The 27,100-nt window shown below is 37.5% G+C and overlaps 1 protein-coding gene across 2 annotated transcripts; it reads left to right on the top strand.

Annotated features, from left to right (window-relative positions):
* Positions 1 to 407: 407 nt before the first annotated feature.
* On the top strand, positions 408 to 25,972 carry LOC149224925 (uncharacterized). 2 transcript variants are annotated; one of them, XR_016249552.1, is made up of 5 exons: positions 408 to 624; positions 707 to 822; positions 4,649 to 4,774; positions 6,365 to 6,475; positions 25,388 to 25,972. XR_016249552.1 is itself a non-coding variant. In XM_089386346.1 (4 exons), exons 1-4 carry the CDS (start codon positions 595 to 597, stop codon positions 5,022 to 5,024), a joined length of 429 nt encoding a protein of 142 aa, XP_089242472.1. In that variant the 5' UTR covers positions 409 to 594; the 3' UTR covers positions 5,025 to 5,218. The 2 variants fall into 2 exon arrangements, 1 of the variants encoding a protein (XP_089242472.1); XM_089386346.1 differs by lacking the exons at positions 6,365 to 6,475; positions 25,388 to 25,972 and adding an exon at positions 4,868 to 5,218 and having other exon boundaries at positions 409 to 624.
* The last annotated feature ends 1,128 nt before the right edge of the window (positions 25,973 to 27,100 follow it).

Genomic DNA, 27,100 nt, shown 5'->3' with positions numbered 1-27,100 from the left:
ATTACATAAATTAATAGTTTACCTTTTATTATATAATTTACAAAATTGTATATTCATTTCTAGTTAATAATTTTTTTTTTTTTTGGTGGTTCAAGAACCCCTATAACATCTGTGACTACTACCACCTTAATCTACTTGAATAGATCACTTTCTCTTCCTCATAGTTCAACCACAAAACCTACCTCAGTGTCGAGAAAATTAAACTAATAACCTCTCAATAACACAAATATTTTCACAACAAAGCCCAAACACTTCAGACTAATAAAATCTAAATTCTAATTGATTAATACTCAAATAATTAATCATTAATGTATTATAAGTATCATTATCATTTCTATTTAAATTTATTTACAAATACAAATATTTTCAAATATTCTACAATTACTTTTTAAATATATATAAAATAGATGCAGGTTACAGCGAAGAAAATCGAAGGACGTTACCAAAGCTTTGCTTCTCAAACACGCTCTCGCTTCGGTGCAACATTTACACTGCAACATTGATAGTGCCGCCTCGAACTTCAAAGGAAAGGCTTCAGTTTGATAGACAGTACAATCCTGACCCACAATAGCCAATTAGATACGAAAGTATTCAATGGCTTCCTCTTCAGCTTCCTCTTTCCAGGTAAACATTTATCTGATTCTGAATTCGAATGGAGCTTCAACACGAATCGGGTATGCAATAAAATTTTGCAAAATTATGACAGGAAGAAAGCTACGGAAGTGCAGCGGGCTGGGTGGAAGCTCGCACAGATTGCCCCCATTTGCAGGTTCTGTGTTCTGATCTTCGACATATACCCGGCCTTGACACTCCCTGCAAGAGGTAATTAGCTTATATTTCATGTCATAAATTGGGTTTCTCGAAATTTGGTTATTTCCCAGAACCCAGTGTTTGTGGGGTCTTTTAATAAATTAATATTTATTTATGGCTTCGCATCATAGATAGGTGCCCAACAGGAAAATCCCAATTGTATTCCATGATAATCAGTGCAGACCCAGAAGTTTAAATGATAGCCCACCCACTAGATCCCCAAGGGTACGTAGCCTGGATAATTACTATTGTCCCCGGCCCTCGAGAATCCTAATGGTAGCCTTGATAACTACTGTTGCCCCAACAGGAGACTGAAAAGTAGCCTACTGTAAAATCGACTACTGCAAGAGTGCACAGTTATAATTTATGACTAGTGAGGATGGTATTTGAGACCTGCGTTAGAAGAATCCCGTGCATGACTGTTAGATCGCAAGCTCATGTCGTGGATTATTTTTATGGGACAGTCTGTTGAGGATATTTTATGGGGGAATTCATGTGGCTAGGATCAATTCTCATAACTTGAAAGGTTGAATTTTAGTTTTAGCTAGACTGTTGCAAATGAGCTAAGTACCCTTGACATCGAGGACCTGCAATTGCACTCTGCACCCTGTCTACTTGTGTGTGGGACTAGGTCACAGTTTGTTGTGAATAATTTCTGCAGGGAATTTCATATAGTTAGAATGGGTCCATGTTAAAATCTAGGTGAAACAATGATATTGTAAATGATCCAAGTACCGTGGACGTAGGAGACTTATCCGGATTTATGCAGGGAACGCAACAGAATACGGATATAAACATAAACATAGAGATGTAGTATAAATAAAACTTCATTTCATTAATATTAAAGAACTGAAATATGCTTACATACAAAATGGAAATAAACTAGCTCAGGCGATGGTAGCTTATCTAGCTTATCTCGGAGAAGAGATGTGGCAGCTACATGCCTTTTCACTGTGTTACAATGAGGCTCAAAAACTTATTATTATTGAGAAACAATAGAAAACCCTAAACATCCAAAAACCTAACCCTAGGAGATGAAGTGCCAAAGCTATGGGCCTCGTTTGGGTAAATTGGTATATCAACTCCCTAGGGTTTTAACTTTGGCATATGATCTCCGTTTGACGTGCACAATACCTCGTTAGAAAGATCTATCCGAGGACTACAACTTTGCATGATTTTCAAAAAAATGTCGTTTAGGGCTTCAAAACGGCTCCAGAAGTTTAGGACCCGAAAATTTGCCAAAAAATAGTAAACTATGCTACAATTAAGGGAACTGAAAAACTAAAAGAAACAATGGTTTGATCCAAGTTGAATAGGAAAGTGGCCACCTAAGTCACAGGACACGTCCTCCAAGGTCTCGTGTCCTGTATTTAACGTGTCGGACACGAAAACGGCCCTAAAACACATCGAAAACGTTTTTCATCGTGTCCTATAAAATGAAAAATGTATTCTGACGTTTTTGTCGTGTCCTTCATCTAGAAAACGAGTATTCGGTTGATCGAAAACGTTGCCCTAACGTACCCCACGAAATGTGTAGTTTAAAGCCCATCTGGAACAATTCCCTCGAGTATGAGCCCAACATCATCTGGAACAACTTCCTCGAGTATAAGCCCAACATTTGAATTAGCTGCTACGCCTTTAGTTTCTGTTCAATTACCGGCTGCAACATCTTCAGTTTCTGTTCAACCACAGGCTGAAACACCTTTAGTCTCTATTCAACAAATGCCTGCAATATCTGAATCAGCAATTACGCAATCAGTTTCTGTTCAACAACTAGCACCAATGCAATCAGTTTCTGTCCACCCACCTTCTGTAAATGTGATACCCTCCTTGGACCAAACAGGTAGACATTTCTCTTTTATTTATTATACAGGTAGAAGGTTACTAATGGATAAGCACAATATAGTCGACAGTGAATTTCATCCATATCGTGATATACTTGTGTGAATACCATAGTTTATTTGAATTTGGTAGCCTCTAGGGCTATATTTCTAGAAATGGAGCGTGGAGAGAGGATCATAGTTTGCATATGGCATAGATGATCCATGAAAGTCATGAAAAAGTTTTGATATATAACTAGGTCAATCACTATTATATTTATAAACAAGTGCATGGAGCCATTAATATGACTATTGATCTTTAATTCTTTCTTATATTTGTGATTTATTTTAATTTTACATTTGGCATAGGTATTTCTATAACCAACCAACTAGTATTTATGTGAATGCACATGATCATATTTCTTATTCTCTCAAACTATTGTTCTCATCACTAATCAGGGACTACATTTAATTTGCCACATCACTCTTGCATTTCTTTGATCCTTTACACAGTTCCTCCACATCACAAAGTGTAATAATATGGAAATATGTTGTGGTTGTGCCCTCTTTCAAACTGAAATTCCATGATACTATTAAATGTCATGCTAGTTAAACTCCAAATCCCTTCCTATACTAGTATTAATTCATTGACTAACCAATCCATTTAACTTGCAAGAGGAATCATTTCCAATGTATAATTATTTACTACCCCAAAGTGTGAGAGATACTTAGGATTTAAGGCAGATTTATACCAATTTCTTATCATTATTCTCCACATACTCATGCAAAGACACTTCTGAAAAGAGGATAGCTCTTGTATAAGCCCAACATCATCTGGAACAACTTCCTCGACTTAAGCCCACGAAATGTGAACTTTGAAGTAATTATATTTTAATTTGATTAGATAAGCTGCAGCCTGCAATTTAATATGGATAAAAAACTATATTTCGGTATGTATATATATATATTTTATATTTATTAAATATATATAAAATGTGTCCCTCGTGTCCTGTTTCCAGGTTGCTGCGTTTCGTATTGAATACTCGTATTTACGTGTCCTCTGTGTCTCGTGTCCTCGTGTCATGTGACTTAGGTGGCCACCAATATCCACCTGAATCAAGACCACTACCTACCTATCTTTAGGCTGTCCTGGCTGTTGCCAAATGTGGTTCTTTAACAGATGCGTTCCTCCCTAATTAAAACTTAAAAGAGCCAGGGCCCAGGATCAAATTCTGGCGGTTTCCAATTGTGCCTTTTTAGCGGTTGTGGTCGTCACTTTTAAAAGGGCATTATGTTGGTTACTGTGCTTATCCATACCTGTATGGTTGGTAGGCATTGGCATGAAGGGCTTTATTCAGCATAATTCTCACCAACCTTGCAATCGAGTAATGTTTTCCTTCAAGAGCCGGAATATTACACAACCTGCAAAACATGTAAAATTGATGAAGTTATCCAAATCCTGCTCTTCTTTGGAAGTTTTCAAATTTTTGTTTGAATTTCTTTCCATACAGTTTCGTGAGCATAATAATCAATAAGGCTGGGTGAAATTTGGTTGTTTGGCTGAGATGGCATATGCTATCAAAGTGAAAGGACTTCTATACTATGTCAAAGGCCGTTGAAAAATGTGATGATCATATAAAATGCCGATGTTGCTTTATTTCGTGTTTGAGAAAGCATTTGTGAAAATTTCAAGTGGAGGAGATCTCTAAGTCTTTCCATGCTGAAGCAGGTTGCATTATTGTTAGTTGTATTAGTCCATCAAAATCACCAACGTAGAATTATGCTCTTATTACAAGTCTTATACTTGAGAAGCACAGCTCAGTGTGGGAACTATTAGTTGTTTTTATAACCAGAATTGATGATTAAATTATAAATTTATAAGATCTTTGAAGTAAGATATCTAAGTGTTCTGCTCTATTAACTTTTGATGAGTAAGGAAAATGCGATTCTGACATTCTGTCTCCAGCTATGAATATATGTGTATAATGATTTCTTGCAGCCATTCTTTTGTTTTTCAGGTGTGACCATCCTGCCGAAAATTGGATTTGCCTGAGCTGTAAAGAGGTTCTCTGCAGCCGCTTCATCAATGGCCACATGCTTGAGCACTATGAAAACACTGGGCATTGCTTGGCTATCAGCTACAGGTATAATAAATTATTATTTCAATAATTCCTGTATTTAATTGTAACTTGTTTTCTCTGCCACTATATAGAATATTTTCCTTTTATCTTTTGCAGTGATCTTTCAGTGTGGTGCTTTTCATGCGATGCTTATTTAGATGCACAAGTGATTGCACAATTACGTCCAGCTTATGAAACTGGGCACCAGTTGAAATTCGGAGTGGAGCCTCCACATCGCTCTGATATGAATGGGATTGAGCTGCATTTCAAATAGTTGGATCCCATTTGTAATTACAACTATATTGAAACTGTTTTGCATGAAATGATAGACTAGAATTGATGTTCTAGAGCTGGATGTACTTGCGGAAGTGTATCCAAAGAAGCTATGGTATGAGAGAATGATAAAATGCTGTCAGTCTTCTCTATTATTTTGCATCATACTTTTCTGTGCCTATACTTTGGGACTTCTATAGGTCCTCTCATCCATTGCCTCTATTTTCATTTAGACAAAGATAAGTCTGAAAGGTTTAAAGGAAAATATACTCAAATACAACAGAAGATAAACAGCCTCAGTAGAGAAATACCATAACCATCCTAAGCAAAACCATTATTTGCCATACCACTACATGCTGCTGGTAATTAGTTGACTAGCTCAGGCACTGCATATTGGAGTCTCTCCTTTATAATTATGTTCTTTTAAGGTTCAAATGGAATTAAAAGTTAAGTTCAACCTAGTATTTTTACTTGCAATTTCAGTTATATCACTTCCATAACACCTGAGTAGATATGGTCCAGGTTCTGATCATGGTTTACAAGATTTATTGGTTCTTTGTTTGTATAGTTGGCCTGGTCTTATGGTATCAATGAAAGTTGATTCAGGAAGTTGTCTGCGGTCGTTATTAGGTCCAATAGATATATTTAAATTTTATCCCGTTAGATTCTTCTGAGGCATGATGCCCATATTGACCTTTCTTTTGGAACCCTTAAGAAACCTTGTATCATGTATCTACAATTGGCTTCTTTAAAATATTCATTTTGAACGTCATCTACTACATGGATGTGAATGATCGTTAATAACGTTCTTTATTTCAGAAACTATAACAATTTTGTTGTTGTACGTAGACGATATATGAATTTATGTTCTCAAGGCTCTCATATTATTATGAATATCATGTGGCAATATGGTTGGTTTTTGTTTGTAAGCCTTCAAGACATGAGTTTAGTTATTTGAAAGTCATAAGTTACTTGTAGATGAAGCCATAGCAAATAGTCAATTGATGAAGACAATAGTAGATCACCGATGTAACTAATGCCAACAAGGTTTAATGATATGGTTATCATCCTCATTCAACTTTTTGCATGCCATAAATAACCAAATTACTTTCACATTAGGGATATATGCCCCTTTGGACCTATCTCTTACATACCATGAAGAAATTATGTAGTTTTTTTTTTTTTTTGTTGCCAGTTCTCTCTTATGCGAAAAGCATCTAAGTGGTTATTTATATACTAGGTAAATATTGTTGCCCATATTTTTGTATATGCATATTTCAGCTAATTACTTTGAGACACTTTTTACAATCCTAATCACAACCAATGTTTTGAGACTTACAGAGGCCAACAAGAGAATTGATGGAGCGAAATCTCACCCGTAAGTGTGCTAAAGAAAGAGTGCAAAAGCTGGAAATAGAAATGCATTAGTGCGCCCAATAGAAAATCCCAAATGTAAGTACCCTTAGGCTTATCACACAATATAATGGATTAAGTGTTGAAATATGTAACTAGGTTCGGTCTTCGTAATGACATGTGTGATTATGATTTTATGTATTTATGTAAAGAGAAAAAGAAATGTATTATGGCCATTCTTGATGCATGGGTTTCATGCTCAAGGTAAATTTATTTATAGGTCAAGCACCCATTGAGTGCTTCTAGGTTTGTCATAGAGTCATGAAGTCAATTAAGTCATTGTCATGTATGGAAGACCCTTTTGAGCATATTGTATCATGTCAAGAAAATTATTGTAAGTCACAAAATGTGTTAAAGACCCTCGAAGACCTTGTCAAACAAGCAACATCAAGTCAACCTTCAAGAAAGAACAAGTCAGCCTCATGAAAGGGCTATTCGACCTGCTAGAGAGATTATATATAAGAGAGCTCAACTTCATTTGGAAATCATCCAATCAAGTAGAAAAAAGTTCAATCACGGGAGATAAGAAGACAAGAAAGAGGCCTCATCACCTAATGAATAGAAAAAGAGAGAAATCGAAGTTTTGGATCTGTTTTAGGATTATATCTCTCACACATGTGATGAGCTAGGGCATCATGTTACTGCAACAAGATCAAATTGAAAATCTACTAAGTGAAGCCGAGTTTGGGTATCAAGAGAATCTACTTTGAAAGTTGAAGTCTTAAGGAGAAGAAATCAAGTCAAGCAAAGTAAAGAAGGACTCAAATCTGCCCTAAAGACAACCACATGCAAAATTGTAGTGATCGTTAGGGACCGAAAATTGTAGGTCAAAGAAGTCGAAATTGTTGGGGTTGAAGTTGTCGGGGTCAAAGTTGTTGTAAGTTGTGGAAGAGAGGCTCATCAAAGGAAGGTTTGACTTGGTTTTGGAGGGGTCTTTGTCAAGGGTCATAGGTCTTAGAATTCGTCATTGGAAGTTCTATAAGAAGCGAAGAGCTCTTATGGGTTTTCCTCTCAAGAGGAGAGGTTTTGCCCTTGGCTAAAAACAAACAGGTAATGTATTGTTAATAGAAAGTAAGGGAAGCATACAACCACTTAAGCATTGATGTTAGAAGCCTCCTTTACATGAGTTTCCAAGTCTTAGCCAAGACCTTCAAACACTCCTTTCTCCTTAGTAAGATGGGCATCATTTAGGCATAGTTTCAGCATAGGAAGGCAACCAAGCAATAGCCAACTAGCAGCTAACCAAAAGTAGATGGTAGGGGTTTGATTTATAGGGAAGGAGAGGGAGTTGAGGATCCATAAAAGGAGGGAGAGGTTCCACATTTCAAGGGGAAGATCCATGAAAGTAGGATCAAGAACCAGGAATGGGAGGTCTCACTCTAATCCTCATTCAACTGCAACCAGCTTGTCGTTCTTGAGACTTCTAGTAGGAGAAGCTTCTCCTCCATTTTAGGAAAAACTGCCTGAAGAGGGCCAACACGGATTTTCCTATCAAAAGGCGTGCTGCCAACGCTAGTCACTAGTTAGACAAAAGGTTACCAGCGCGAGTTTGTCTGCTAAAAGTAGCGTTGGGCTTGCAAAACAAGGTTTTGGACAAGTTCTTTAGAATTTCTTCAAGGCAAGTCTTCTTCTTCCTTTAGGGATGCTTCTGAACATGTTTCATGGTGAATACATTGTTTTTTACAGCTTTTGTCACCAATGTTGTGAACATCGGCATCGGGATAAAATCGGGAAGGGTCTGAAAAACCAAAAAAATGGGGAAATATCGGTAAAACATCGGCAAAATCATGATACCATCAAAATATCGATAAAAATCGGCAAACATCGGCTAGGCCAAAAAATCGTGATTTCAAGATAAAATCGGGATGTTATTGAGATGTTCGCAACACTGTTTGTCACTTTGTGACACTTGCGACATTGATGACACAAAGTGCGACACTTAGGATATGAGACTGGGAGTGCGACAAAATACTGTATAACAGATGCCCCCTAAAGCATGAAGTCAAAATGGGAAGTGATGGCTGAAATGCTTTACAAATCAAGGCAAGGACTTTGGAGAACCACCATCAGGAGACCTGCAAATCAAACATAATACAATATATCTGACATCTCTGATGTAAGTATGCTCAAAGTGTAAGCATCTAACAATACATAGATCCATGACATGGACACAACCATCCGACTAGAAAGGATCATGTGCATGGATCCACGACATGGACACAACCATCCGAATAGAAGGGATCATGTGTATGAATCCACGACATGGGCACAACCATCCGAATAGAAGGGATCATGTGTACAATCATGAATACTTAATAACTCCATGCAACCTAGATTTATCAGATGAAACCCAGGGTCTTCATCTCTGTCCCGATCCAACCAAAGTATGAATCTAACCATGTGAATAAATGGGTTGAAGTCGAACATGGTAGAAACCACCTGATTACCAGTCAATGATGTAAACCATTAACAGGCACAAGAGAAACCACCAATGATGACAATGGCTCTCAAGGTACAACAACACAATCTACGAGTGTGAACAATGAAGCTGAAGTCAAACACTCGCAGAATCATTCGATCGAAGGCCAGTGATGTGAACCTATCGTCGAATGCGAAGAACCTGCCATTGAGGCATGCAAGCTCCAAGGTACTGAAAGGGAGCTTCTAGACCATCTTCTTATAATGAGTTGGAGTTGACACGAAGTAATCCGTCGAATGAGGGCCATAATGTTTCTCACATCATCGACACGAAACATAGGATTTTGTAGAGTTGGTAAGAGTGATTCAAGATTGTTGTAGAAAGGTCAAACAGGGTACAAGCAGTTTGAATTGCAAATGGGACTTCTCTTGAACGTATCAGCGACACGACTCTGGAATTTGGAAGCATTTGGCTTAACATAGGATCATAGGTCATAGTGATAATAGGATATAATCAGATGAGAGGAAAATGGATTTCCTAAACCCAGTAAGACAAGTGACGAAGTGAGGATAACCCAAACTCGACACGAAATACATATAAGTGTCATGTTCAAAAGTGACATGCTTCCTGTATACAAAATACAGGATATATGTTTACTTCCATTTCCCCCCTACTATTTCTAGTGATTACCTCTTTATTTTTAATCCTAAGCTTGAACAGGATATCATATGTTTGTCGTATAAGTTCATCCTTCAGATGAATCCATATTAGTATTTTTAAAGAACCCTAGGAAGGAGTAGCTCGGTCTCACCATGGTGACAAGTCCTTCGTCGTTTCAATTTTACGAGTCCGACGGAGGGGTAACTTGACGTTTTTTTCATGTTTAGAGAGTTTGAAAAAGAGGCAAAAAGGAAACTCTTGAGGTCCCTTTTTGTAGATAGTCTCTCGAATTGGAAAAGGTAGAAAACAATATTCAAGAGAACCTCTTAGCCATGGTTGACTAAGGTATTCCTTTTTTGTAGCTAGTCTATCTCAGTTCGGAAAAGGGTTAAACTTATATTGAGTAGATGTCTTTTCATTTACTTTTACATGTTCGAAAAGACAAGTGCTCGACAAACTTTTCATATTTTTGGGGTCTGAAAAGAGATGAAAGATGACTTCACCTAGAGGAACGAGTGGTATAAAATGATAGCAACTAGTTCCGGTCATGATGGAATTGCTCAAAAGATGTAAAGGTCAAGAGGCTGGCTAATAAGACCACTCATTGCAGATGTTCGTCAGGTAAGGGTAAAACGACCAAGTGAAAGCGTATGATTGGCCAAAGAGATGGTGACGATGAAATAAAAAAAACCAAGGTTCATATGGTAGAAATAAGCTGATAAAAATGGCAATCACAAGAGGTAAAGTGGGAACGGTTTCATTTTTACATAAGCTTGAAACATGGGAAACTATGCTTGAGTATACTTGAAGATGGTTTCATTTTTTCACAAACTTGAAACACGAGAAAAAACTATGCTTGGATTTGGTTTCATTTTTACACAAGCTTGAAACATAAACCAACTATGCTTAGGTTTGGTTTCATTTTTACACAAGCTTGAAACAAAGATAAACTATGCTTGAGTTTGGTTTGCATGCCCCCAGCATAATGACTCAATTTGAGGTACATGCCCCTAGCATAATGATTCAATTCGAGGTACGTGCCCCCCCAAGCTTCATTTCATTCACCTGATTAGGCAACTGGTTACTAACAAGTGTGTTATCACTTAGAACCGTAGTTCATGTATGTAATGTTGTCCACAAGTTTCATATAAAGGTTTTCAGTTTTGTGAATAGGTTTATATGTGTGTGTCACTTTGAAATTTGAATTTCAAAAGGTATTGATGTAAGTTCGTGTAAGAAAAAAATCGTTAGATACCCTCCATCATTGTCAGTTAAGGCATGTCATGTCATTAGTACTTTGCGCAGTTTCGCAGCGCATGTTTGTTTGGTCAATTTAGCTGCGCAATGATGTTTCCGTCTTTTCGCAGCGTACTGTTTATCAGCCATTTCGTAGCGCGTTTTGTTAAATTTGAACTGTCCGCGCTACGAAATCGGGGTTTCGGGGTTTTTGTAGCGTTTTCTCTTGCAATGTCAAATCTGGGAGGGGTGAGTCATAGGTCCGTTCATGTTTGTCAGTTGATGTCCTCTCCAGGTCATGATAAATCATCATTCCGCCATAAGGTCCAGAGTCATGCATATGAATGTCAGCTTAAGGGTTTTTAACGAGGTATGGTTATGTCATAATGTGTAAACATGTTTGCTGTATGAGAAGCCCAAGTTCTTATTTAAAGAGATTATTGCAAGCGAGCCTGCACTCCAAAGTCGAGATTGTTTTCGCGCTGTAGCTGCCATTAGTTTCCTGTGCGAAAATATCCGAAGCAAGATGGAAAAGAGGGAACATCGATCCGGTAAGTGTTTGAGGACAGAGCCGAAGGGGTTAGATGTTACTCTCAGGGATGAAGGTGTAGCAAGAGCCTTTCGAAATGCTGGTTGCTGGAGGTTCTGCGAGAAATTGAAGGGAGGACATGCAGAGGTAACGAAGGCTTTCGCATTGAATTTTACTGGACTGAATTCAAAGGTGTCAATGTTAGAGTTTCCCGTGTCTCCTGAAGCTATTTCCACTGTCACTGAAATTCCGAGGGGTGGTCAAGAATGGTTCAAAAACTTTAAGTTCGACATGAGTCCCTGTAAAGAGTTTTTGAAGGAACCTTATGTAAATGAGGACCTCACCAAAGCGGTGCCAAGGAGTTACATAAAAGAACATTATGCTATGCTCCTCACATGCATCCAGAAATACCTGACATGCGAGGGAAGGTACAATAAAGTTTACTCCTACCACTTCAAACTTTTGTTGCATTTCACAAGTAAGGTTTCAATAGACATACCTTTCTATTTGTTCAGAAGCATTAGTAAAATGTGTGATAAAATCCAGTTAAAGAAAGATGGTTGTGAAACATCCCTGTTTCATCATGGTTTAGTAAAGTTGCTGGTGTTGGATGCTTTACAAAAGATTGGCAGAGATTGGGATTCATTTGTGTTTATGGCCGGCTTCCCAAGCAAAACAGGCCTCACTCCATTGCCTGTGAGGGAAAGGGAAGAAAGGAGTGAAGAACCCACTCTGGCTGAGCTTAGAAAAGAGGTGACTGACCAAAAGAAGCCTAAAACCAAGTTAAGGAAATCAGAGAAGTCTGTGGCAGCAAAAGAGACACCTAAATCATCAGTGAAGGAAACTCCTAAGCCATCATCTAAGGAGACATCTAAATTATCAGCAAAGAAAACTCCTAAGTCATCATCTAAGGAGACACCTCAGTCATCAAAGCAGAAGATCCAGAAAAAGAAGGATGAAGCTAAATCAAGTGAAGTTGAAAAGATTTCAAGGGTGAAAACCAGAGGTCAACTAAACAAGGAGAAAGGTAAGTCAATTACTGTGGAAGAAAGCCCTATTTCAAAAGGCAGTTTAAATGACTTACTTGAAGCTATTGAACTTGAGCAAGATCAGCCAATACAGATTGAACCAATAGAGTTTGAGCAAGATCACCCAGTGCAGCCAATGCATATTGACCTCACTCAATCTTCACCCGAAAGTTCTAAAAAACCAAGAGCTTCAAAAATGTTGAAATTTGAGGAGCCTAGTAAAGAATATGCTTTCAAGCCACGTAGGCCAGTTACAAGAAGACAAATGAAAGAAATGGAGAAAGCGCAGAAAGAGAAGGCACCTTTAGAAGTGCCTAGTACAGATGTACTTGAGGTTTTGACCAGAACAGTTCATGCAGCCAGAAGCAAAGACAAGGGTAGTAGGGTCATCATCAGCCAAGGTGGAAATGTCATTGCTATCAAGCAACAAGCAGGAACAACACAAGAAGAAGTGCCTCAGATTAAAAATGTTTCTAAGGAAAGGGCAGTGAGATATGCAAATTATAAAAGGGCTGTGATAAAAGGCAGAACAAGTCTAATGAGCCAAACTGACTCAGTGTCTGATGCATATGTGTGGACGGTGCCAGCTCTGAAGCAGGCAAAAATCATGAAACAGATGAATACAAGCTTAAGAGCAGAAAACAAGGTTTTGAAGGAAGAAATTAGCATTTTGAAGAAGAAGCTAGGTAAACTAGCTGATTAATCCAAGGGGAAATTTGCTTTTCAAGTTTTGATAAATTTTGGCTGTCATCATTTCGAAACTTTTTGGAGTCCTTACACCTGTACAAAATAGCTGAAGAAATCACGGAGTTAAGTCATCAGTGCTTTAAAGGTCCTATGCTTTGTTTTGATTACCTACAGCAGTTTCGTAGCGCGCTACGAAACTGCTGTAGATGACTGTTTATGTGAAAAAAATGAAATTGATGCTGAGGTCAGCAAATCTTAAAAGGGATGACTTGAGGCCAGCATGGAGATTATACAAGGCTATCTAAGCATTCAAAAGGTGACAGGTGTGAGTATGTAAGGAAAAGGTGAAATTTTTGTCTTTGGTTAAAGTCTTCCTAAAGTTACTTTATAGCCGAAATATTAGGGTTCTGGTAGGGTTACCGAAATTTTGAGTGGTACACCTGTTCAGTTCACAAAGTGTCCAGATCATAAGACATATTGAATTATGCGTGGTTATTAGAAGAATTAAATGGCTTGGAGCATAGTCTTTTAATGCATGAAGACTAATGGGAGGCAGAGACCGTGAACATAGGACACAGATCCTCATCAGTTGATGAGTCATCCACATATCAAGTATCCGAAGCTGCTCATTCAGTGAATGTTCCTCCAGCATGTCTTGGCTATTACTGAAGTGATACAGGTGTCAAATTTCAAGAAAGCATCAATGCACACGAGGAGATAGACTTAGAGTTTCAATGGGAATGGGACTCTATGTTTTCACAACGCAATACCTTTGTAATTAATTAGTTTGTTTAGATATGGATAAGGCAATTAATGATAGGATTTCGAGCTCCCTTCATGCTTGTTGAGGAGTCTCAAGTAGTTGTATTTTGGTTTTCCTATATATAGAAATGACTCTGATGTAAAAAAGGTTGGACATTTTATACAAAAACAGAGTTATTTGGGCCAATGTAAAGACTTGTTACAGTAATAGTAAAACAGTGGTTGTTTCTTCTCAAGATTCTCAATGGATTATTTTGTTCAAATATGATGGTGGTGTTTTCTCTTATATGTTCTTTTACAGCCTTGTTATAACATAATCACTCAGAATTCATTTCTAATGCTCTGACTTCCTGTATGTTTGGCAAGCTGTGGTTTGTGTGAGATATGTTTGAACATCTAATGCAAAGAGCCTTGACTTCCATGAAATGACTGTGCTTTTATTTATTAAATGTGTAAGACTCCATAGCCCAATGAAGACCAATTTGATATGTGTTCAACCAGCTTTGTTTTTATGAATGTGTGAAGAGTTAGCCATCTGTTGTTGTAATTGATTTCTATCAAAAGTCTGTGAGAGAGCCCTCTCTGACTAGGAAGGCTAATTCCTAGTCTAAAGTCTGGTTGAAAGAGTTACATAAAATCTTACTTGGTTGCAGCCCTTAGTACTGATTTTGTGATAACAAAGTGGATGGAATGAAAGTTCACTTACGAGATCAAGTGAATGATTCGACTGGGAATTTACGAGATCTAATCAAAGGCTCGAATTAGAAGGGGATTTGTTTCATTTTTTAACGAGCTTGACACAGGAAAAGAACCATGATCATGACACCTTGTTTCATTTTTTAACGAGCTTGACACAAGAAAAGAACCATGCTCATAGGGACCTATTTCATTTTTTAACGAGGTTGACATAGTAAAAGAACTATCCTCATGGTACCTTGATTACGGCCTATAAGAGGTCATATCTTCCAAGAGGTTCTCATCAGATGGGAGAACAACGCTTTGGAAGGGATACATGTCAAGTGATCTAATGGAAAGATCAGGTTCCAATGCCCCCAGTACATGATACACTATATCACTAACTAGATCATCAGTAGACGCGGGCACGGAACAGGTGGCCACATAATTAACATGTGGCAGGGGTGATACCACTTGCATATAAGGACCATTTAGGGAAGATGGTTGATCGGGAGTCAAATTAGGACCAATGAATGAAAGTTGATCAATGGCCACAATTCTTCCTTCATGCGGGAAACATATGACACGAAAGAGAGAAGAGATAAGAGCTCCTATGACATAAACAGAGTCACAACCGAGGAGTAAATTAAAATCCAAAGGGCCTTGGACAACCATCATGTTGAGATAGATGATTTTTCCTCCCAAAGTAATAGCCAACTTCAAAAGGATCCCTAAGGGTTGACTGGTTCCTCTGTTAAAAGCTAACAGATTCACAAGCTGCGGAGAACCTAAAGCTTGCCAAGTAGTTGAGGACATAATACTAATAGATGTGCCTTCATCTAAGATTGTGCCAGGTACGGGTGTATTATAATCTTGTACTGTGATCTGAAAGGGCACATAGGAAGAAAGACGATATCTTGACACTCCAACTCCAATCAAAGAAAGTGACGAAACTACTTGGAGAGGGTGCCATGGGAATAGGAGGATCACCCTTGTATCGTGGCAAAAGGGGGATTGCCCCCTAATTCTTTTGAATCTGAAGAAACTAGAAGTTGAGCGGTACAAACTTCACTCTCTACAAGATAGATACGATCAACTGAAAGCGGAATCGGGTCAACCATTTTTTCAACTAATGGTTGGTCGGAAACAGAGTCATGGGATTCACTTCAAAGAGAGTGGGATTGACCAGAGATGAGTTTTGATCAATCACTTGATCAACTAGTGGAGGATTAAGGGAAAGCTTCTGATAACCAGTTAGAAGATGAGGTTGAGAAGTGGTAAGGTTATCCAACACGTTAGAGGTTTCATCCATATAAGGACAAAGGTGAATAGGATGATGCCCTTCACATAACGTACAGGGAAATTTGACTTTTCCCTTTTTCCCATGGGCTTTACTGTCACTAGCATGATCTCCAAAGGTTGATTACAAAGGTCGATGTGAACATGTGGACCACACTTCTAAATTCTAATATATTGGGAATACCAGCACATTCTCGAAGAAGGTGGTCGCCCTTACAAATCTTGCAAGGGAATTTAACTTTGCGGGGTTGATTGGAAGATTTTCCAACATCAGTTGCATCTGTAACAATGGTTGCTTGGTTGGCCCTTTGCTTATTTTTCTTCTTCTTAATCTTCCTTTTCTTCTCCTTCTTATCCACCTGGTTACTAGCTTGTAGGCTTTCACCAGATGAAGAGGAAGAAGACCGAATAGACGAAGAAGGCAAAGAGTCAACTTTAGGCTCCACAGGTGGTCGATATTGTTCGGGTGTAGGAGAGCCCGGTTGAGGAGCAGTTTGAGCATTTGGAACTATAGGGGTCGAAAATAACCAAGCTAGAAAACCAATGGTAAACCCAGGAAAGGACAACGTTGCCATATAGGGAGCACCAACATTTCCAAAAGAAGGAAAAGGACCAGGATTCTTGTCAGAGGGGTTTCCTTGGTTGGTGAACTCGGGAACTGTTGCCATTAGTCTCAACCTAAGATCTACTAAGGAGTATTTCCACAGGAAGGATGTTTTTTCGCGGTCAATTAATTGATTTTAGAACTTAACAAAAATAAATAAAAAAGGGGTAACTAGGCATAAAGGTTTACCAAGCAACTGTGAACTGCAATATACACCTTGGTGAACCAAGGACTTAACATACGACATCCAATCTCCCCGAATGTTATGTTCGGTGTATCATGGTATATAAGGCTACAGACTCGATTACCTATGGATGAATAACAACCTATTGGGGACTCCCAAAATATAGGCAACGGTACATGGGGGTGCAGTCTGTGGTAGTGTTGTCTAATGCGTAACTGTTCGATGAGAGCGTTCCCATATACTTACCATGCATGGAGTGCCTCCGATATACCCGAAAGTACTGGAGAACGGTCCTATACACTTTCGTACGTGGAACGAGATTTCACCCTCGGGATGCAACGCTGGCAAATAACGACAACTCCTACATTTAACGACGCCAGAAGACGTCTCTTGCCTAGACCTCTAAATGTTTTCATTAATGACAAATGCTCCTTAGGTTAATTGAGGTAAATTTTAAGTCAATCTTGGATTAAGTTTCAGTTTTAAGGCTCAAAGATCGATGTCACCTGAACACACCTATGATGCAACTAATAGGAGAAAAAATTATTCTTTTCATTTTGATGAAAGCTATCTAGTGTAGGGAGAAAACACAAACATTGATGCATCAATCAAGTATGGAACAAACCAAGCTTTCTAACGAGAATTTTCTCTTTCACTATTCCAATGTACCTACCAAAAGTAACATGATTTTTTTTTGTTTTTTTACTTTTCTTCTCAATGGATGAAAATGTACTTTTCAGCTTTCAACACTAAGCAATGTAATCTATGCTCAATGATAATCCCAAAAATGACTTTTCAATGCAATGTAATCTAATGCAATTCGAAAAGTAAACTTTGAGATGAAAGCTAAGCAAATGCAAATGCGATTTCTTTTATGGTTCTCAAAAGAACTAATAATGCTTTAATCAACAACAAATTAGTATTCCTTCCACACATACAAGCAACAAACAATAAATTCAATTGACCCAATAACTAAAGACTCAACCAAAATTCACTTTCACTACTTCAAACAATGGGATGGGCTTTTGCAAACCAATAAGAAATAAAAAAAAATAATGGAAAATTCTTTGCACATAGAGCATGAGAACACTTCAGCGATAAAGACAAAAAAACAACTTTTTGATAAAAACCCTAAAAAATTGTCATTTTTTGGATCAATGCTACTTTTATGGTCAAAATCCGCACTGAGAAGGTGGATTAGCGCTACTTTTATGGTCAAAGGCCACGCTGATAAGGTGGATCAACGCTACTTTTATGGTCAAAACTTGTGCTGACAGGGTCTTCAACGCAACTGTAATGAGAAAAATCAACACTGATAGCGCGACTGTTTTGATAAAAAGCGTGCCGAGCGAGAAAGACTTAGGAAAATGAGGAGAAATCCAAAGAGAGATCTAGACTTGACACTCTAAAGAATGTACTACTCATAATGCAGACCCAAAATGACCCTAAATCACAGATCACAAGGAGGTTGGTCAAACTAATAAAAAAGACCAAACATAAAAAGGAGGTTTGAAGGGTTATAAGCTCCCCAGTGGAGTCACCATTTTGTTGTGCAGGAAATCTTTTTTGCAGACAGAAACAATCCCTCTAGTCCTATGGGAGGATCTAGAAACAAACTAGACAAATATGTGCAAACTTTCCTAGTTTATATCATAAAATACAAAGGAAGATAGATGACCTACCTCACTCTGATGCTAACACCCGTTGATGTCGTCCTTGATCTTCTCACTTCCAAGTTCAATTCTCTCTACGTCGTTGTGGATGAATACCTGCAGGGAAGATCAAACAAAGACGACACAGGCATACATATCATAATTCATTCTAACATAAAATATGTGACAAATCAAGGAGTATCACACTAAATGAGTAATGATTTACACATTTATGGAAAGCAAACACATAATGTATTATTAATAGAAAGTAAGGGAAGCATACAACCACTTAAGCCTTGATGTTGGAAGCCTCCTTTAGATGAGTTTCCAAGTCCTAGCCAAGACCTTCAAGCACTCCTTTCTCCTTAGCAAAATGGGCAGCATTTAGGCATAGTTTCAGCATAGGAAGGCAACCAAGCAATAGCCAACCAGTAGCTAACCAAAAGTAGATGGTAGGGGTTTGATTTATAGGGAAGGAGAGGGAGTTGAGGATCCATAAAGGAGGGAGAGGTTCCACATTTCAAGGGGAAGATCCATGAAAGTAGGATCAAGAACCAGGAATGGGAGGTCTCGCTCTAATCCTCATTCAACTGCAACCAACTCGCCGTTCTCGAGACTTCTAGTAGGAGAAGCTTCTCCTCCATTTTAGGAAAAACTGCCTGAAGAGGGCCAGCGCAGATTTTCCTATCAAAAGGCGCGTTGCCAGCACTAGTCACTAGTTAGACAAAAGGTTACCAGCGTGAGTTTGTCTGCTAAAAGTAGTGTTGGGCTTGAAAAACAAGGTTTTGTACAAGTTGTTCAGAATTTCTTCAAGACAAGTCTTCTTCCTTCAGGGATGCTTCTGAACATGTTTCATGGTGAATACATTGTTTTTGACAGCTTTCGTCACTTTGTGACACTTGTGACATTGACGACACAAAGTGCGACACTTAGGATATGAGACTGGGAGTGTGACAAAATATTGTATAACAATCACAAGCAGTTATCAAAGTAAGAGAAATAATCTATTTAGTTGCCCCTAGATTTCTCAACATGATATCAGAGCTAAGGTAACTACGACAAGAAGAAAAGGTGGCTTGAAGATCATTATTGAAGAAGGATACATAAGGGTCGAGCACAAGGAAATCATTAAGGAGAAATAAGAAGCACCAAGGAAGAGCATTGATATCAAAGATTACCCCTAGATTTCTCAACATGGTATCAGAGCTAAGGTAACTACAAGAAGAAAAGGTGGCTTGAAGATCATTATTGAAGAAGGATACATAAGGTCGAGCACAGGGAAATCATTAAGGAGAGATAAGAAACACTAAGGAGGAGTATTGATATCAAAGATCACATCATCACAAGGAGAAGAAGACCTCAAGGACCCTACCTGAGAAGGAATACACATTTGAAGCATCTTGAAGTCTCCATATTCTATGGTTCTACATCTAAAGGAAGTAAGAAGAGGCATGGTCATCATCACCAAAAGGTGATCTCCCTCACATGGAAGCAAATATCACTTCTCAAACATCCTTGAAGAAGATCATCAAGGAAGCAACATCATCAAGAAGACATCAAGTTGAAGATATCGTCATCTAGGAGCATCTTCACTTGATATGTAAATATCTTTATATTTATGTCTAAATCTACTATAAAAATGACTTCATTTTGCAAGGAAAGCAACAAATTGGTTGGGCCATCAAATTTCATTGTATGGAAGAAGAGGATAGATTTGATCCTCATAGAGAATGAAGTTATTGAATATGTTAAGGGTTCAATCTCCAAACCATCTCAAGAGTAAGCTCAAGCACTATCAAAATATATGAAAGGGGAAATAAGGGCTCAAAGAATCCTCATAGAACCAATCAAGGAATCCTTCATCCCTTATGTAGCAAAGTTGGAGAAATCGAAAGATATGAAAAGTTGGTATAATTGTTTTCCGTAAGTATTGCAGTTGAAGTTATATCATTGAGAACCTAACTATCCAAGATGACGATATCAAAGGAAGAAGGGGTAGCCTCATACCTTATGAGTGTATCTCAAATAAGAGATCAATTACAAGAATTAGGAGGAATAATGTCTGATAAAGAGATGACCACCGTTGTGCTCAATGCACTACCTAATGAATGGGGCAATTTTGTATCAAGCATTTATGGAAAGAAAGAAGCCACTCCATTCAGTGAACTTTGGACATTATGTAAGATTGAAGAAACTAGGTTGAAAGCGAAGAGTGATGTTGGATCAAACGAACAAGTTTAAGGATATGCTACCATGGCCAAGAGAAAAGGAAGGTTTGGAAAGTTTGATCCTCGGAAAAAGAAGAAGATCGATATGTCAAAGATACAATGTTATGAATGTAACGAATATGGGCACTTTAAAAGGAATTGTCCCAAACTCAAGAAGGAAAACAAGAAGAGAAAGGAAAGAAATGAAGTCCATGTTATCAAAGAAGTGGAAGAATTAGAAAAGAAGAAATCAAAGGAGGAGGAAGTGAAATATCTCTACTATGGCTGAGATAATCTCCTTCACTAAGTAAAGTCTACATGGTTGCAGCAGTCATCATGATAGAAAGAAAGTATCTCATGACATATCCATTAGAAGCATATAAGGACAACCATAGTAGCAGTATGTATGGTTGGAGGAAAATCATCTAGCAAGACAAAAGAAAAAGAAATCATCATACATCATCATCATTAGGAAGGAGCATTTGTGGAATGAGGATCATCAAGATCCTCCATTGGAATCTTCATTAAGAAGGTTCACCTATACTTAGAAGAAGCAAGTGCCTCGTAGATAGTCCACATTCCACCTTGTGTGGGATCCATTGGTATGGCATGATGACCAAGATGTGCAGCTTGCCAAGTTAGTTGAAGTACTTTCATCTTCAAGCAAGGAAAGGAAGTTGCTAGAAGGAAGTCTAGATGACCAAAAGAAGGAAAAGGTATGTATATATTTAATAGATAAAATCATGTCATCATATAGTTGCAGATAGCATGGTTGAATGCTCTATCTCATGAGCATGATCGAAGAAAAAGGATCTCTTCCATTAGAGTGATGGATGAAGGCCTGTAAACAATGTGCCTTGAACTCTTCTACATATTGATAAGATGAAATCAACATAATATGACCTCATATGGAATATGAGGTGGTTGACAATCATGGTTTGTGTGTTGAAAGAACCATATAAAGAAGATCTTGAGGAAAGCAATATGTGAAGAAAGGAAGAAGATTTCGTGAAAGATGCAACTATTGTCATGTAAGATAAGATGAGTGATCAACATCTGATATCTAGAAGAATTAACTATGACATCTCCATAGAGAAGGTATGAAGACCCTGATAAAGTCTGAAAAAGAAGGAGACCCTTGATATTGAATATCTTGGAGATGGAGTCATACATGTGCATGATGTTGATGTTGCAAAAAGTTGATGTCATGACGAAAGGGCCGTCATAAAAAGGTAATTTCAAGTTAATGTTCATTTTGATTTTTGAAAACATCTAGCTGGGTTGAAATAGGGCTACCGTAAGAGAGTTGTAGAAGTCACCTACAACTAGTACTCATGAGAATGAATGGAAGATCCTGAAAGAAACATGACTTGGAAGAGGTAGTTGTATGAAGGATACCCAGATGTGGACTGGAAGATCACTTTCTAATGAAGAGAAGGATGACATTACTATTGGTTCACACTATGTCTTGTTGAAAAGAAAGTGATGTAGAAGATGGTCGATGCCCTATGAAGAAGTTATGATGAAGAAGGCTCTATAATGAAGAAGATGAAGTTCATGACATAATGTAGAAAGAGGAGCCCTACAAGCAATTGATAGTACCATGATCTCCACCAAAGAGGAGAGAGCTACTATTAGAAACAAGTACCTAGTTGAGAGGGAGCTTGGGCAAGTCCCTGGTTAAGAGGGAGCTTGAGTATATTCCTTTTATAGGAATGAGTATATCCTCCCTAGTTGAAACAGAGAGATAAACACATCATTCTTGTCTTCATGTTATGAAGAAAGAATGGAGGATTGGGTAAGTGTCTGGTTTTCGATACTCTTTGAGGATGTTGTTGGGCATCCAATACGTAAGAGTAGTCGAAGAGAAAATTCCCTGAGGATGGTTTATTCAAAGACAGGAATTGTCCTAGAAGGACATACCTTGTGAACATTCGGGTGGGGTATGTGCCTTAAGAGATAATGATGATGGTGTCTATCAGTCATTGTCTCGCCAGCACTATGCTTTAATCTTTTGGAGAGATAGAGTTGTTAGTAAAGGCCTTGCTATGTGACAATGCTAGTTGGTATGATGAGATGCAATGAGATAAGATGAAATAATAGCTTATGAGATGGCTTACCAATCCAACTCTTCTTATCAGTATGAGAATGTCCAATTACCTTGTATAGATTGTGAATACCTCCCTAGTTAAGAGAGAGTGTTGAAATATGTAACTAGGTCCAGTCTTCATAATGACATATGTAATCATGATTTTATTTATTTGATGTAAAGAGAAAAATAAATTTATTATTTTCATTCTTGATGCATGGGTTTCATGGTCAAGGTAAATTTATTTATAGGTCAAGCACCCATTGAGTTCTTCTAGGTTTGTCATAGAGTCATAAAATCAATTAATTCATTGTCATGTATGGAAGACCCTTTTGGGCATATTGTATCACGTCAAGAAAATCATTGTAAGTCATAAAATGTGTCAAGGGCCCTCCAAGACCTTGCCAAACAAGCAACATCAAGTCGACCTTCAAGAAATAACAAGTCGGCCTCATGAAAGGGCTATTCGACCTGCTAGAGAGACTATATAAGAGAGCTCGACTTCATTTGGAAAAGCATCCAATCAAGCAATAAAAAGTTCGATCAAGGAAGATAAGAAAACAAGAACGAAGCCTCATCACCTAATGAATAGAAGAAGAGAGAAATCGAAGTTTTGGATTTGTTTTAGGGTTATATCTCTCACATGTGCGAAGATTTAGGGCATCATCCTACTGTAGCAAGATCAAATTGAAAATTTGTTAAGTGAAGTTAAGCTTCAAGAGAATCTACTTTGAAAGTTGAAGTCTTAAGGAGAAGAAATCAAGTTAAGAATAGTAAAGGACTCAAATCTTCCCCAAGGACAACCACACGTGTGAAATTGCGATGACTGTTGGGGACCAAAAATTGTAGGTCAAAGAAGTTGAAGTTGTTGGGGTTGAAGTTGTCGGGGTCAAATTTGTTGTTGTAAGTTGTTGAAGAGAGGCTCATCAAAGGAAGGTTTGACTTGGTCTTGGAGGGGTCTTTGTCAGGGGTCATATTTCTTGGAATTTGTCATTTGAAGTCCTATAAGAAGAGTTCTTGTGGTTTTTCCTCTCAAGAGGAGAGATTTGCTGACAGCCTATATTTTGTGTCTTTTTGTTTCATTGATCTTCATTTTTTCCTAGTTGTTTGATGATAGAGAACACTAATAATAAATAAGTGAAAGAAGAAGAAAATCATGTTAAGTAAAAATACATCACAAGTAGTTATCAAAGTAAGAGAAATAATCTATTTAGCTGCCCCTAGATTTCTCAAAATTAAGAAGGTCAGAAAATGAGATGATATAAAGAAGAGGTTGAGTCATCCTCCTAGGAGAGGTTATGGGCCCACATAACAAGGGCACACACCCCAAGAGGGTAATTTATCCTACATATCAAGTTTGACTCAGTTGGCCTTAACCACAAACTCAGTATACAATAAATGAAATAAAATATGGCCATAGCCATAATTACAAATACATAATGCCACATCAATGGGTCATGGTCAAAAGTAAAAATTAAGCCTATAATTCCAACACCCCTCCTTGCATTGAACAAGGGACCATAGAGAAAAGTCATTACAATACAAGATTTACTCCCCCCTTAATGCTAAGGGGATGGCCATATCATCTCCTTGAATTCTACATTTTCTCCTTCATAAAGCTATCAAGATCCTCAATAACCAGCACTGAGCTCCATAGATATTTAGGTGGGAGATATTGTAGGACGAAGGAGATTTCTCGTGATAGAATGTAGATGGACTAGCCAGAAACTTTGTTGCATGCACAAGAGTGGGGATAGTCCACTTAGGTGTAGGCCCTAACCTATCCAATTGAAGAGACAACTGGAATAGGAAAATTTGATAAGTCGTCAATCATGGGAGAGCCACTGATGAGAGTATAAGTCGTCAATCATGGGAGAGCCACTGATGAGAGTATCATGAAGATGTAAAAAGACTATTTGCAATAGGAAAAACTGATAAGTCGTCAATCATGGGAGAGCCATTGATGAAAGTATCCTGACGTTGTGAAAAGAGTATCTGCAATAGGAAAAATGGGTAATTCATAAATAGGGTCCCCATCAATCATGGGAGTCTAATCAAACATTGTAAAAGGACTACTTGAGAATACTCATAGAAGTAGAGAAAGGACCAACATCATACTATGAAGGAGAAGGGTCTGTTCAAACTACAATAGGAATCATCTAAAAGAGGACCTACATGGTGATTAGAGGAAGCATAATGTGATCCATCTAACAATCCACTAAAAGAAGTAATGGGAGAGATATTGGCAAACAGTGACTAGGAATGTCATAAAAAATAGCCTATCTACATTGTTCGACCACCATGTGAGTGGTGGGATCATAAAGGCGACATCACTAAAGAGTTTCACTATAGCAAACCGAAGTGTAGTAGGAATCTGACAATGCTGATGTGTTTCACTTTTCATGATAGAACAAAGAAATAGCCACATATTTTCCCACAACGAAGCCATTGGAGGATCTTCATTCTATCATTTTAAATCTAAGTATATCCCTGAGTTGTGATGGACCTTCCTCTTGAGCATACAATGCTTTTGTAGGCTTCACCTTTTATGCGAACACTACATCTAGATAGATGGTTGCATTGAAGCTATAATTCTAATTTGTTCACTTTTTCGACCTAAATACTTTATCCTATTAAAGAACTCCCATTTATTTAGTTGCATCAACCTCATGTCTGCAAGATGAACGTTTTTTAGGTGTCTTCCTTTGCATTATTAATGTATCTATTTGTAAGATTGTTTTGCCACAGCAGTTAATTATATTAGAAGAAACAATTTTGTAATACCTCTTTTTGAAGGAGTCCTTTTGTCATCTCATTGAGACAAGTTAACAAATCCAACCCATAGCATCAGCATATCACTGTCGGATATTTCTTTGCCCTTTTATCTAATGGATTATACTTGCTTCTCTTGAAAATATAGGTACGAAGAACTCGCATGTTGGCTCACATGGTAAATGAATTTACATTGATAATATGGTTATCCTCTTTAATAATCATTGTATGTTTTTGTTATGACCTTATGGTTATTATGATATCAGGCATCTATTTTCAAATTTCAGGAGAAATTATGTTAGAATGGCAAATGCACATATCAATGCAAATTGCCATGGTCCATGATGTTGAAAAACGATACAGTATATTTTCATCCTCAGAATTTGTGCTTTGGATAATAAGACAATCCAACTTCCTCAAAGCCTAATGGTAGTTCTAATACCGAAATGAAATGAGGCTGAGACTAATCCTTTCTCAATAACCCTTTCTGGTCACCTGCATATCCATATATTGCATAGATAGAGGGATATGTATAATCTATAAGAAGGATATTGGAGTTATAAAGTCATTTTCCTTCCAGAAAGACACATCCATTACCTAATAAGTATGACACAACAAATATGATTATATTTTCTTGGTCCATTTACAGACTAAAGAAAGAATTTAATCTTATAGGTCATGCCAAGCCAAGCCAAAGTTGTATTCGCACACATGTGCATGTAGGTGTCATACATACCAGTAAGCAAAGAAATTGGGATAAGTGTTTTATGTATTAATTACACATGGTATTGTTTATCGCTAGGCTCTTTAGGGACAGAGTGCTTAAATATGAAATGATTAAAGTTCAATATTGAGATTGAGTGCTTAAATATGAAATGATTAGACTTCAGCATAGAGATTTTAAGGTTTTGAATTTTTAAGTGTGTTTATAAACCTTTACCTAGCATATAATACCAGATCTGTGATAATGTCAGTTTTTTTTCAAGTGATATTATGCAAGTGAAATAATTTTTGTTAATGGAAAGATAACTTTTAGAATACTTGTTGAAATTTTGAAAAAGGATTTATGTGTCGATTAAAAAATTACTTGGTTTAGGAATTTCAGTGTTAGAAAAAAGTAATTTTAACATTATAAAATTGTCTTGAAAGTAATTTCAATATTAAGAATTTTAGTTGAAGGTAGAAATAAATGGTATTACCAACAGAGTAAAAGAATGGAATTATTTTTGTAGATAATGTATCTAAATAATTTTAATATTAAGAATTTTGGGTGAATGTAATAATAAATGGTATTACCAACCAAGTAAAAGAATGGAAGTGTAGATAATGTATCCAAGTTACTTCTACAGAGAGTTGGAAAGCAGTGTGACTCATTACTTTGATGTTTTAATGTATGGGAGTTGACTATGTATGGTATCGAAATCAATTTGTGAATGATAAATCAAACTCTCTTTTAAATGGGATGATAAATAACTTAAAAGGTATATTTTTATATGATCTTTAATTAAGGGGGAAAATTTTAGAAAGTGTTATTCAATATGGACGGATTTTTATGTTAATTTTTTTTCCTTTCGGATGAGGGTAATGGCAACATGATGGGGCATTAATGGTCATTTGCTCAGCATAAATGGTTGTCTAGGTGAATTCTAATATCAATGTGAGGATATAGGAGGATGAGGGTAATGTCAACATGATAGAGCATTAATGGTCATTTTCTTAGCATCGTTGGTTGTCTAGGTGACTTCTAATATCAATGTGAGGGTATAGGAGGGTGTTGACAACTTGATGGAGTGACAATTTGTTGGAGAATATATGTAAAGTTTGATTCCAAGTTTGTGTTGGGGAATGAGAAGCTCAACTA

Source organism: Pinus tabuliformis, chromosome Q (assembly GCF_031772625.1).
Source record: "Pinus tabuliformis cultivar Carrire ecotype Pingquan chromosome Q, CPIR1, whole genome shotgun sequence".
Lineage (NCBI taxonomy): Eukaryota > Viridiplantae > Streptophyta > Pinopsida > Pinales > Pinaceae > Pinus > Pinus tabuliformis.
This window is presented reverse-complemented; position numbering and strand designations above follow the sequence as displayed.